Source organism: Lichenostomus cassidix, chromosome 1, assembly GCF_008360975.1.
Source record: "Lichenostomus cassidix isolate B80296 chromosome 1, HeHo_3.0, whole genome shotgun sequence".
NCBI lineage: Eukaryota > Metazoa > Chordata > Aves > Passeriformes > Meliphagidae > Lichenostomus > Lichenostomus cassidix.
In genome coordinates, this window is record NC_139479.1 from 61,960,866 (window position 1) to 61,974,513 (window position 13,648).

The window sequence follows — 13,648 nt, forward strand, 5'->3', positions numbered from 1 at the left end:
AAAATTAGTTGAGATTAGTTTAGATTTAGTAAAGCTTGTTGTGTTCCAGTATGTTTGTAGTCACCATGTTAACTTTTTGTTACTAAATAATATAGGGTAGTACTTTCTAAACCCATCCTCACATAGAAAAGAGATTCTGCACTAAATTGCAGCCTGTCTTGGTTACACTGATGTTCACTAAATACAGCTTGACACCGAAGTGGTGAGGCAGTCATCCACTAATGGAACAACTGACAGAAAGAAACCTTTTAGGTAATGGTACAGAATTCAGACTGGGGAGAAAGGGGGCGAAGGGTTCTCTTTGCACTGAGAGCAAAGAAGCAGTTCGAAATGCCAAGCTACGAATTATCCTGCATTGAGTGCTAATTTTGCTTCCCTATAAAGTACCTGTTATTTGTCATGAAATTAGGCTTGAAAACTGTTTCATACTATTAAGCTAAGGAACTTTCCTTCCAGAACAGAAACAGTTAATTCTAGTACATTATAACTTTATTATAGTTCAATATTAAATAAGTTTTGCCTGTGCTTTGGTAGACTGTAGGCCTTAATAGTTTCATAACTTTCAGTGTAGCGCTGTGTTTGTTATGCCCATTTGTTAAATTTTTCAGTACAAGTTGAATCATAATCTGAGGTGTTTGTTATCTTGCCATGTGAATATTCTTTTTTGCAACATTAACATTGTAAGTGCAACATTAGCTATGTAACGTATGCTCTGTGTTGCTTTTAGACACAGAGTCAAATCACGCTTTGATTATCAGTGTGTATTGCCAAATGAGCTGGGCAAGAAAATAAAGTTTGCTGTTTGAGTATGAAAATAACAAAGTAGACTGAGGACTGTGATTACTTTTGCCTCTGCAGAACAGTCTAGCGTAGTAAATTAGAATTAAATGAAAAGACTAATTTGCAGAAATTAAAATTTGAACACTCAAGAAGTAAACAGTATGAAAACAGCCTTTAAGACACTTAGACATGATGGTGGCAATTTTATTTGACATGGACAAAAAATAAACGGCCTGGAAGTCTACTCTAAGCTGTTTCTTGCCATTTTGCTGCCAAAACTCCACTTTCCTCTCCTCTTTCTCCCTGATCCATCATCCAAATTTCTCATGTCATTGATCCCTCCATGCTACAGCCAAAATATGTTAATAATATGCTGTTTGAGCTGTATATGTCAGTCAAAGATCTTAAAGGGGTTAGGAAGCAACCATATAAATACCCCAGGAAACAGATTGAAGGGGAAGGCAACTTCTGGCAATGCACTGGGGACAAGCAGCTGAGGATGGTAACCCCTGCCAGCTGGCATAGCTGGAGCCTGGAGTAGGATGTGTGTCAGTGGCCTGTTTGCTCACTCCCAAATGCATGATCCAAATTAGCAGAATTTTGAGGGAGCTGCACTTCCAATGAACTGCCCTGCCTTAGAGAGAAAAGTCTGTAGCTTGTAGATTCCAGTAAAAGCTCAGCTGTCTGGCTGTCAGAGAATTCTGAGTCTATGAGTAGCCTCAGGCACAGCAAGAGCTCTTCAAACAGCAGAATCAGAAGGGATTTCCTGCTTCTTTACATTTCTAGTTTGCATTTTCAGAATACTGTCTAACAATATGGTAACTGTAGGGAAAGCTCCCAATTATGTGATATTCTGTATTGTGCTACCAGTTAAATAAAGCAAATTCAGATATTTGGAGGTGGGCGGGAGAAGGAGTTTAAAGAGAGAAATCAAATTGCACTGTGCTATCCACCTAATACCTCAGAATCTATTGATGTACCTATAACTGCGCCCTCATGAGTTTTGGTTGGCTTTCACAGAACCTTTCCATAGTTCAAATATAATGAATTTGAAAAAACAGAATTTAGATTTCACTGAATTAGACACTTCATGCTGAAGAGATGGGAACTCACGTTAACCAGTGAACTGAGAGACCCTTGGGGAACACCCTCATAAGTCGTCTCTGTCTTGGGAATATGATGAAAATAAGAATCACGGAGAGGACTCTTTGTGGCTTTCCTGATACAGTCTTTATTGGGATAAATTATAATATTTTAAATACACGATAACCTCAACAAAGTATATTGGATTGCATTAGATCAATGAATTAGTTTGATACAAAATTAACTGCCTAAAATCCCATGATACAATATTGTGTATTGCATCCCATTGTAAGTGGTTACTAAAACACCTGAACACTGGGGCTTGTGACAGAGTTTATTTGGTGTGTACTCATCATTCCTCAAAAGCAAGCGTAGTTCTCATGTTTCACCAAAAGGACTGGTGACTTTATCTGGTATTTAAATTTTGTGTTTGAGCTTTCTTCTGTCCATTTTTCTTTGCATGGGTGAAAACGCTGGTGAGTTGTCATCCTTTTTACAGTTACCTTCACCATAAACAAAACCATACTGAGACACATGTGTGTATATAGGACATTTTTTTTGATGTATCCCTTTTCCCCCCTTATTGCCAGATTTACAAGGGCCCGGACTGGTCATTCCGATACACAGGCCTGCAGCTGAACTGTGAATATCGATTCCGCGCATGTGCCATTCGCCAGTGCCAAGAGGCCACAGGTCACCAGGACCTGGTCGGCCCCTACAGCGCCCCAGTGCTATTCATCTCTCAGAGGACTGAACCACCGGCAAGCACCAACAAGGACACTGTGCAAACCACAAGGACACAATGGTCACAGAGCGACCAAGTGTGTGCTGCTGTCATCCTTGCACTTTTTGCTATCTTTTCCATTCTGATTGCTGTTATCATTCAGTACTTCGTCATAAAGTGAAGAAAAGAGATCTATTTTGTAATGCTGCCCATTACATTTTACTTTCTCATAATCTAAAAGTAATTCTGTTATCTTGCTTTTACAAAACCAGGCATTTAGCACCGGCATTGGGACTGATGCAAACTTTCTCAGCCACTTTAAAATGCTTACTCATAGGTATAGGCTGACACATGTTGTTAAAATGCAAGCCACAGAAATATAATCTTTTCTTTATATGCCTTCTTGCAGTACAAACTTGATATGGGGCAGGCACGCAGTATTTAACAAAAAGGATTTGACCAGTAAACACAAGTGTAAAGATGATTTCCTGGCCCACACTTCTAAGGGTTGCTAACATAACAGGGAAGAATGTGTAGATCGCATTTAAAACTTACACTAACAAACTTGTGCTGTACACAATATTAATCTGATGCTGTGAAAGCAATTTAGCGCTGTATTTCTACCTCCTCATTTGTCTTAATTATTTGGGAAGCAGGATTTATGCTGAAAAACAGAAGGGGCTTTTCTCAGGCAGCAAATAATAAACTGGATGGAAGAGTATGCATGAAGGAAGCTTCTTATCTGATAAATGTGGAGTTCTTCACTGCAAGTAGATGTTTTCAAAAGACTACAAGGAGATGGCACAAGTGGTTTATCTTACCCCCAGGTTTTGATGTTTACTTACAAAAATGCCTCTTCTACTTCTTCTGAATATAGAAGGGAGAGTGTGAGAGAACTTCTTAGATTTATCATTTAAATTGAAAAACACATTTCTGAAGTTGACCTTTGATTGGATGCAGTTTATTCAGATGTCTGTGCCCTCTGATTTTGGCTAGTCAATAGAATTTTGAGATTAAATTCATTATTGAATTTTTGCTGTTTCCCCAGCATTCATTTGCCATATCCACCAGAAATAAGCACTGCCTTTTTTTTGTTTGTTTTCTTTCTATCTTTCTTTGGTTTTCCCTTCCTTTCTTTCCTTCTTTCTTTCTTTGGGGCACCAAATCAGAAGACGAAGTGTAGTAATTTGCACCAGAAAACTTAAAGCTGCTTTTTTCTTGAGATCCTAATGTTTAATGTAATGTCTCTTTGGATACTGTACCAAATTGTTGATTGCATGTAGTTAATGTTGCATTAGAGCACTTTGCAATTGCATAACTCATCAATGTTTCGTGAGCTTGCATTTGTGAGTTCTTGAATGACCAGACTGAATTTTAACAAGTATCCCGTTGAACATCTTGCTAGATGTCAATGATTGCCAGTGACACAAAGCTTGTAGTGAAACTATCTTTAAAAAAAATCCTTGTCTCATCACACTTATGTTATTTGTTATACACTTTGTAATTAGCTACTTTTAATTTATTTGAGTTACAAGATAGTGGATCATTAATGACTTCTAGTTGTGTTCAGTTTAGCATTTTTAATAGTATTAAACACTTCTGTCAGTCTTAATAATAATAAAAAAAGGAACCTCTGTCTTGTGCTTTGAAGATCTCTGAAGAATTTCTCTTATATTAGAATGGGCATGTATTGTAATTGTTTATACGTCCAATGATCTGTGCTGTAGAATAATGTTGCTGAGTTTCGTTTTTTTTAAAGAAAAAAAAAGAAGAAATGGTGAAGAACTTGGCCTCCACGTGGCGAGAACGATCTGTCTTTAAAATGTACTGTATGTTTACATTTTATTTCGAATTTGTCGTTTGTACGTATAGGCTGATACCTTCCCGCAGGATACCGCGATAACTGATGTTTTCTAGAACCTTCTTAAAAGTGCCATGTTTGGCAGTGCAAATGAGGTTGCGTGTCACAGCCCAGAGATTTCTTACGGTTGAATGTCTAAAATGGTAAGATTTGTTACTGCAGGTAACCTGCAGTGACTTACGTTTTTCATAGTAAAATTCAAATGAGCTCCTATTTTTGATAGTCATTTAATAGTGTATTTGCCATTTGAGCCTCAGTGCATATTACTGCATTGAAGACAGTTTTTAATGTAATCTTAATTTTACCTCATATACTGTACATTCCAAAAATAAATAAAGAAAAAGAGAAACTCTAAAGTTTTTAAAACGCTATAGATACACTACCAAACATATCACTTTACGGTTGTACAACGTCGGGCTTCATGAAGACGAACCTGTATAGTCTGATAGAAAATACATAAAACGATGTAGCAAAGTACCTTTAAGAGTCTGTGGACAATAAAAGTACCTTCTTTTTCGCTGCTGGTGGTGAGTCCTGTGCGCGCAGCGCCGCCGCCCCCTCTCTCTCCCCTCCCTCCCTCTGTCCTTGCCTGCCTCCCCCTGTGCCCGCGGGGCGGCGCGGGGCGGGGCGGGCGCGGTACCTGCCGGGCGGGGCAGCCAAGGGCCGGCCGGGCGGGGCGGGGCTGGCCGGAGCGAGCAGCGGCGCTCCCCGGGCACGGCGCGGCCCCCGAAGGGATGCGGCGCGGCGGCGGCGGGAACGGCAGCGAGGGCGAGCCCGAGTGGCCGTGGCCGTGGCCGCCCTGCGACGAGCGGCTGTGCCTGGCGCTGCCCATGCGGGTGCTCGTTCCCGTCACGGCCGTCTGCCTGGGGCTCTTCGTGCTCGGCGTGGCGGGCAACGTCCTCACGGTGCTGGTCATCCGCAGCTACCGCGACATGAAGACCACCACTAACCTCTACCTGGGTAGCATGGCCGTCTCGGACCTGCTCATCCTCATGGGGCTGCCCTTCGACCTGTACCGCCTCTGGCGCTCCCGGCCCTGGATCTTCGGGCAGCTGCTGTGCCGCCTCTCGCACTACCTCGGCGAGGGCTGCACCTACTGCACCATCCTGCACATCACCGCCCTCACCGTCGAGCGCTACCTCGCCATCTGCTTCCCGCTCAAGGCCAAGGTGGTGGTCACCAAGCGCCGGGTGAAGGCCATCATCGGCATCCTCTGGGCCTTCGCCTTCCTCTCCGCCAGCCCCTTCTTCTTCCTGGTCGGTGTGGAGCAGCCCGACAACCACACTGACTTCAGCCGCGAGTGCAAGCCCACCCCGCAGGCCCTGCAGTCCGGCCTGCTGGCCACCATGTTCTGGGTCACCACCTGCTACTTCGTCCTGCCCGTCACCTGCCTCAGCGTCCTCTACGGCTTCATCGGCCGCGAGCTGTGGCGGAGCAGCAGCCGCCTGCGGGGCCCCAGCTCGCTGCTCCGGGACAAGGGGCACCGCCAGACAGTCAGGATCTTGGGTGAGTCCCGCTACCATCCCCCTCGGGCTACGGCTGGGGCAAGGACTGGGGCTGGGGAGCAGAGCAGGGCTGAAGCGCCCGCAGCTCCCGTACAGGGTAGGGAATAGCACGGGGGGACATCCCAGCCGCTCTGCCGAGTACTCTGCCGTCAGTGCTCCCGGGAGCTGCCACGGCAGGGCTCTCACTCCCTCGCAACCAGCTTCACCCGTGTGGCGTTGCACATCCAGCAGCACGACTGCCTTCTGTAGAAATACCATTTTTCTGAGTTTTACCGGGCAGAACCAGGTACAAGGTAGCCTGCAGCTTCAGAAAAACTGTGGTAATATCAGCAGTCTCTTCCAGTGGGCAGCAACACCTCTGCATAGAAAATTCCTGCTTCTGAAAAGTAAGTTCTTAGTCATTTGTAGCTTGCCTTCGAGTAAATCCACTGGTTGCCCAAGGAGGCTGAAAAACAGCAACTTAACCCCTACGAGCTGTTTGAAGACAAATCTCATCATACCAAAGCACGTCCTACAGATGTAGGATGCTGATAATTCTTAGTTCATTTTCTTAGTCATACATTCACTAATCCAGCATCAGACTCTGGAAAGTTAGAGATCTTAGTCTGCTCTGGGGCTTTAATGCTCGTAAGTACTGACCAATCTGAAGGGAAAGAAAAAAGAAATCCAACTCTTGACTAAGGAACATAAAATAAAATGCCCCAATTATTATTTTTTCCTACCTTTTCCTACCTTTACTACCTTTAGTGGTTTTCACATGTCACACGGGAGACTTTTACTGAGAGTATTATCAGCTGGGTGGAAATAGCGTAGCACAAAGGAAAGAAACTAATAAGCCTGAGAGAATTTTACTGATTTATTTGAGGAAGGTACTTACACTGAAGTAGGCACAAGGTTTTCTGACAGGAACACCTATGTCCACGATCTCAGAACCCACTGAATGAGACCAGTGCCCCCTTATCTCAAAGATCCAGCAGCACTGTACGAGTGGTATATTTCAGACGTAAACTTTCTTTGGCTGCATCTCTTTTTTTTAAGCTCTGAGAAACATGGGGGATGCTCCACAAATGATTGCTTGTTTTACTTACCTGCATTTATATACAAAAGTAATTAAAAGTATGGATACAGTAATACACTTATTTAATTGTTCCTCATCTGCTCCTGCTGTGTTCCCATTGCACTGTGTTAAAATACAACACAGGACGAGGCGAACAGCTGAAGTGACTCAGGCTAGAGATCCATCTAGTCAAATAGTCTCCAGCAGTAATTGTTTGGGGATGAGCGTAAAAGATTTAGAGGAAAAAATGCGTAGCCCAACAACACTGTAAAGTCTTTATATTAGACACCATCCTGTCACAATAGAGTGAATTCTGTGGAGCTTGGGTGACTGAGGAGCAGCCCTGGTTTTTTCTGGTGATGTAGGTGTGTTAAACAACAACTCTGCAGTGAACGGAGCTGCTGTGGAGCTTCCACAAAAACTCCTTATTCTAACTTTTGTTTTCGTATCTTTTACATGGCATTACAGACATTGCCAAGGGGATTTTTATAGTGCCTGATGTTACTATATGGATATTATGCCACTGTTGTTGTTTACAACAGCAAACCTCATCTCACAGTTTAACTTGAGATTTTACCAGTTACTTTTTACTTCAAAGACTAACAGTCAGACTTGATGCTATTCTCATATTCATGGTTTTCCAACAATTTAATGCCATTATTTCTATATATCATTTGTATCAGTTAGAAGAACCTGCAAAATCAGCCACGTACAAATTTACTTTACTGGATGGTTGAAAAGTTAACTCACTCCTTAACTGCCGCATGTGTTATTTTGTCTTATAGCTGTGGTGGTTCTGGCCTTTGTAATTTGCTGGTTGCCTTTCCACATTGGCAGGATCATATTTATAAACACCCGGGACATGAGGACGATGCTGTTCTCCCAGTACTTTAATATATTCGCCCTGCAGCTGTTCTACCTGAGCGCATCCATCAACCCTGTCCTCTACAACCTCGTTTCGAAGAAGTACAGAGCAGCAGCCTGCAAGCTGCTGCTGCCACGGCGAGCTGCAGAAAGAGCTTTCACAGTAACAAAAGATGTTGGGGGCTACACAGAGACCAGTGCCAGCACGAGGAACGAGTACACCACCAGCTTCTGAGGCTGCACCCCTGCCCTTTTTCAGGCTTTCTTTCCTAAGGAAGGGAACTTACTTTTCACGGGAGAGTCACAGAAGGATGGACATTTGTTAGGGCATGTGATATTTCATAACTGTCTGTATTTAGGATACCTGTATTTTTGTTAACAGAGCAATCAGGCACCATAAAGGGAGAATGATGTGCAACTTGTGAAAGATGGTAACAGGAAAAGCTGGAGTAAATTGCCAGTAAAACTATGGGTTTACTTTATTACATACCGTTTATTGCATGTGTTCTGCGCTATTTCTAGTATTTTCTAAAGATCATAACACCAAGGTTTGCAAAGGAGCACTTCTTGGATGCAGTAATGGGTAAAACTCCCAGACAGCCTTTGCCATTTTAAAATGGTTTTCTTATAAACGAGATTTTACAGAACACAGTCTTGCAAGGAGATGGACACAAAAAAAATTACCCACCAACCAGAACAGCCTTGGAAAAAGAGGCATATGTTTTTTGTACCTGGTCCTGTAATCATGAAGGGGACTTTCCTGAGCAGTTTCACTAATTTCCCTTAGGAGAGCATCTGCTCTGCACTACAGTCTCTAGGCTTAACCATTTTGGCCTGACTCACATGATCAAATAAAGTCTCTTATTTATATGTTAGCAACCAGTCCTCTGTACCAGTAAAACTTCAGATATCCCAGATCACTTCCTTGGGATAGATGTGTAGTGTTTGAAAAATGGTAGTGGTGTGTCTCCACTGTGTCACGGTTTGTACTGCATGTGCAAATAGTACACCAAGTTAACCCATCTTGCCACAAGCAAAACCTGTCATTGAATGTGCTGCACTATGCCCAGGACTTAATGCTGCATAACACTGCACTGCAAGTCAAAAACCAAGTCACTAATTCTGCTCCAAAGGATTTTAAATGCAGACTTCAACTGTACAATTTAGGAAGGAGGCTATGTGTGAGGAAAAGCTAGAAGAAGCTGCATCACTGTTTTCTCTGGAGGAGCATTGCATCTGTGCATTTTACTTGTTACTTTATTGGCTCTAGTGGTGTAAATCTGGACAAGAATCGATGAAGTGGGACTGCACTCACAGGAACATCTCTGATGGTATGTCCATGCCTGCCCTTGGTTCTCTGTTAACTTCCCCTCCTTTCAGGTAGTTGTAGGGAGTGATACTGTCCCCTCTGAGCCTCCTTTTCTCCAGGCTAAACACTCCCTGCTCCCTTAGCTGCTCCTGACTTGTGCTCCAGAGCCTTCACCTGCCCTTCTCTGGACTCGCTCCAGCACCTCAATGTCCTTCTTGTAGTGAGGGACAAAGAATCAATTTGAGGTGTGGCTTCACCAGAGACAAGTACAGGGGCACAATCCCTGCCCTGGTCCTGCTGGCCACACTATTGCTGATCCAGGCCAGGATATCATTGGCCTTCTTGGACACATGGGCACAGCCAGCTCCTGTTCAGCCACTGTCAACCAGCACCCCAGGTCCTTTTCTGCTGGGCAGCTTTCCAGCCACTCTTCCCTGAGCCTGTAGCACTGCAGGGGGTTGTTGAGACCCAAGTGCAGGACCCAGCACTTGGCCTTATTGAGCCTCATACCACTGGCCTCAGGACAGCAGAGTTCAACCTGAGTCTTCTCTGGGTTTTGAAAATATGACCAGTTCTCCATTAAACAATCTGTAACTCTGAGTCACTGAATAAAATTTTAAAAAATCTAAAGACAGAAAAAAAATCTTCTATCTCACTGCATACACATTAGGTTTTCTTTTTCTATTGGCTTCATAGTCTGGTGGAGAGTAGTTGCCTGCAAGGCTTGGGTTACATAGCTTTTGCTGGGGGGTGTCATTAAAAGGTTCAGTTATCATAAAAGAACAGCTGTTACTTTGTGGGGGTTTGGAGAAGTTATTACGAACAGTAATGTTTGTAAATATATGTAGACTGGGGGGAAAAAACGCTTTATCACATTGATATGTGGCAGTGGAGCTGCTTCTGTGTGCCTGCGGTCTGCTGATAATGGCTTTTCCTTTATCAGTTGCTACTAAATTGCACTAGGAACGAAACACTTGCCCATCAGAAATTTCCCCAAGAGCAATTGCATAGGTACCGGAAGCACAAGGTGAGCAGGAGAAGGAAGGGAAATGCCCTGGCAGGATGCTGCCCTGAAGCCCCCATTTTTAGGGTGCACCCCCTCCCACAGAGAGCCCTGGCACTGCTCTGCTCTCTGTGTATGATGGGTGTCCAGGGTGGGTCCCTCTCAGTGGGGACCTCCCTGGCTGTCTTCTCCCAGGCTCCTCATGGAGTGACTGTGTTTCTGCAGGGAGCTTCAGGCTTGGGCTTCTCCTGCCCAGCCTCAGACACTGCAGCAGCAGGCTTCTGCTCCCAGTGGCAGACTCCACGGAAATGGTCTGGTTTTCTGGGAAAGTTACCTGTATCCCTGTTAAAAGTATCCCCTTTGCATGCTTAGCAGAATAATACAGGCTGCAAATCACACCTGTAAGCTTGCAGTGCCTTTTTATTGATGCTCTCTCCCTATCAGAATGAGTGCTTAGGAAATAGATGAAGTTTGGGGTGTTTACTTAGAATTAACCAGGCCTGGCACTGCTGTCTCTGGCATAGAGTACTGGATTGTGTAAGCAGGGATGTTGTAAATAAAATAGCACTTCCCAGGAACTCTGTATCCAGGTGCAGCCAGGCTATCTCTAAATATTTCAGAAGTCATTTCCATACCACAAAGGCTATAAAATACAAGGGGAAATTGACTAGAGATGCAGAGTACTTTGCTAGGCAGAGAGGAAGAAATCATAATTTTAGAAAAAGAGAGAGAAAATGGAGCAGGAGTGTAAAACAAAAGAACAGAGACTAGATGATAAAAAGGATAGCATGGCAAGATAGTCTGTTTTTTAAAGTGCACATGTAGTTATGCTGAAAATCACAGGAAAGAAAATCAGTGATTTGACAGAGCCCTGAGACTTGCTAGAATTGTGGTTGTACTTAGGAAGAGCTGAACCCAAAGTTAGTCACCTGAAGCTTGAAAGGACCCTAAAATCATTCATTCTTCAACACATGAACAGGTTTTTCTTAACAGAGAGGAAAGAAATTCTTCCCATGGTCTCTAGCCAAAAAGCACATCTCAGACCCCAGCGCTGGGGTGGCACTGGGGAATGCTTGCCAGGAAGGAAGGAAGGCAGGCAATTTGAGAAAAGACATCAGGAAAATCAATCTGTGGAAACCCCTTTTGTAGGGGGGAGGTGACATCTGCAAAATCTTACTGGTTTTATGCAGACACAAGAAGTTTGTGAAAGCTTTACAGTCTAAACAGTTGTGACAGAGAAAGGAGGGTGATGGTCTCTGATAAACAGATTATTAGTGTGAGATCTACCCGTGGCTGCCTGCATGTCCAGCCTCCTATGAGCCTGTGCTGAGGCTGCTGCAACTGCTTAATAAATTTAGCAATACCAGCTTTTAAGTCGGTACCTTGTCACATCTGTTAGGCCATCCCTCTGAGTAGGCATAAACAAAGCTGCTAAAGTTACTTGGAAAATACATTTGCATATTCTATTGACTTCAGCTAAGTATTCCTGCTGGTAGACCCAGGTTCATTCTATCAATAGTCACATGGGGAAACAAGGAAAGCAGCAGCCTCTGCAATAGGCAACATGGATGCAACCACCAGAAAGTAGCTCTGTATCACTCTTCCTATTTCCTACCTAATTTCCATATTCATTAAGCAGCTATACATGGTGTACATATACACTTCGACCACAATAAATTTGGGGTATGATACACCCTGGCATCAACATAACTTCATTTGCACTTTTCACCACTGTGTCACCATTTCACTTAATACGATTCCAAATCCAATATATATCAGACTACCTAAATTAGGAAATAGATATTGTATATGTATTTTTAAAAATAAAATTTCTGTTCTAAAATAAACATGGTAAAGTAGTTTTTTCTTACTGTAAGAGACAATATTTCTCTCCTTTATTTAATCAGATATATGGCTCTCCAGGTTGGAAAGTACCTAACAGAGATGAGGTCAGAACCTCCTCCTGCAGCAGCTCCAAGCAGCAACACCCACTGCTTTGTTTTTCCTGTGGCTGTGTGCATACGAGAGTCCATGTCCTCAGTCTCCTGCAACCAGGATCACAGCACCCCTACACATCCTTTCAGTCTCCTTCTCAGTGGCTGAAGGCTTCCAGGCCCACTGGAACAGCAGAACTCCAAGAGTATACACCCAGAATGGAGGTGGCAAATATCCTGGGAGAGGATAGAGAGCAGTAGGACTGACAGCCCTGTCCTGCTTCTCACTTGCTTCATCTTCCCCTCAGCTCACCCCATCTGCATGCCATCCCTTTTCCAAGATGAGTTCCTGCTCCTTCTATCTCCACTTTTGGACTTCATGTGGCATCTTCCTTCCCTCACTGTGGAGCACAGATAATGCAGTCTGCTTTTCATCCTTTTCCCTTCCCTTCTCCCAGCCAGAACTCACCAGATGGATTCATTCATTTCTCTTTCAAAAGTTGTCTGTGAGAAATATCTCTGCCAAGGGGCTCATCCAGGCTGCCAGGGACTGGTGGGGAGCCAGATGCTTCCACCACAGCCTGTCCCTGTCAGCCATGAGCCTGTATGAGCTCACGTTAAAGTTGTTTAAAGTTTTAACACCACCTCTGCGTGAGCTGATTTTTAAAAAACATTAACCCTTAAGAAGGTCTGGGTAGATATTTCCCCAAGAAATAAAGTCCATGTAAAGCCCTTGCACAGGTTCCATCATTCTCCATAGGCCTTCGTGGGCACTGTCCTAGGGTCCACTGGCAAAAAGGCAGAGCAGAAGAGGAAATTCAGTGTTTTCCCTTGACCCCAGCATGTCCCCTGCGTGCAACCAGTGATAAGATTAACCTTCAGAGTGAGCTGAAGTCAGATGTCCTCAACCTGAGACTCCACCAAATACTGCTGTACTTGGCAAAGAGACCAAATTCACCCCAGTGAACCAGCCTGAAAGGCTGAAAATCACTGAAACCAGCATGAAGTGACAGGAATGCAAGCCAGATGGGAGGGTATATTTACGTGGAATGAAAGAACTGCCACCACTGCACTGATGCAACACAAGGCACTCAGATCCCTGTGGAGGTTGGTGCAGGTGCTTTATTAGAGGTGACAGCTACCCTGGCTAGAGTAAGATTAAAAAGGCAGCAAAAGGACAAAAGTAACTTTTTTTTTCTCCAGAACTTATTTAACATGTGACAAGGAGCAGCTTTCACCACAGCAAAAACATCAGCTCTGTGTCAGTGCTGTCAGAAACTCAGCTGTGATGTCAGCTCACAGAGCCCATGACAGCTCCACGAGACAGAGTAGCTGTCTTCAGTAGCCTGTTGTTGTCTCGAGGTATCCAAGCACAGCAGGACTCTGCAAGTGGGTTCAATCCCTCTATGGGCCATTCACTTAAGGGTTGGACTCTATGATCCTTGTGGGTCCCTTTCAACTCAGAATATTCAGAGTAATTCTGTGTAATGTTTCTGCACTCTGAAGCTCTGCAGAGGTTGCGAAGCAA

General features: G+C 43.9%; 2 protein-coding genes across 10 annotated transcripts in view; both read left to right on the plus strand.

Annotated features, from left to right (window-relative positions):
• FNDC3A (fibronectin type III domain containing 3A) overlaps positions 1-4,965 on the plus strand; it is a 113,401-nt gene extending 108,436 nt beyond the window's left edge. For all 6 annotated transcript variants that reach the window (XM_085059924.1, XM_085059934.1, XM_085059969.1 and 3 more), the window contains one exon: positions 2,454-4,965. In XM_085059924.1, the coding sequence (XP_084916050.1) occupies positions 2,454-2,768 (315 nt within the window). In that variant the 3' untranslated portion in view covers positions 2,769-4,965. The remainder of the gene's footprint in view (positions 1-2,453) is intronic.
• A 159-nt stretch (positions 4,966-5,124) lies between these two features.
• MLNR (motilin receptor) lies at positions 5,125-12,208 on the plus strand. Of its 4 annotated transcripts, XR_014852148.1 has the most exons (3): positions 5,125-5,954; positions 7,796-9,205; positions 12,094-12,208. XR_014852148.1 is itself a non-coding variant. In XM_085059983.1 (2 exons), exons 1-2 carry the CDS (start codon positions 5,183-5,185, stop codon positions 8,107-8,109), a joined length of 1,086 nt encoding a protein of 361 aa, XP_084916109.1. In that variant the 5' UTR covers positions 5,125-5,182; the 3' UTR covers positions 8,110-9,826. The 4 variants fall into 4 exon arrangements, 1 of the variants encoding a protein (XP_084916109.1); XR_014852150.1 differs by lacking the exon at positions 12,094-12,208 and having other exon boundaries at positions 5,125-6,339; positions 7,848-7,977; XR_014852149.1 differs by lacking the exon at positions 12,094-12,208 and having other exon boundaries at positions 5,125-6,339; positions 7,796-7,929.
• Positions 12,209-13,648: the final 1,440 nt, after the last annotated feature.

What these genes read in the sequence shown, in the direction of transcription:
- MLNR (XM_085059983.1), top strand. Translation starts at nt 5,183, where the DNA reads ATGCGGCGCGGCGGCGGCGGGAACGGCAGCGAGGGCGAGCCCGAGTGG. An exon ending in CCAGACAGTCAGGATCTTGG is followed by an intron (nt 5,955 to 7,795) that starts GTGAGTCCCGCT and finishes TTTGTCTTATAG; the next exon opens with CTGTGGTGGTTCTGGCCTTT.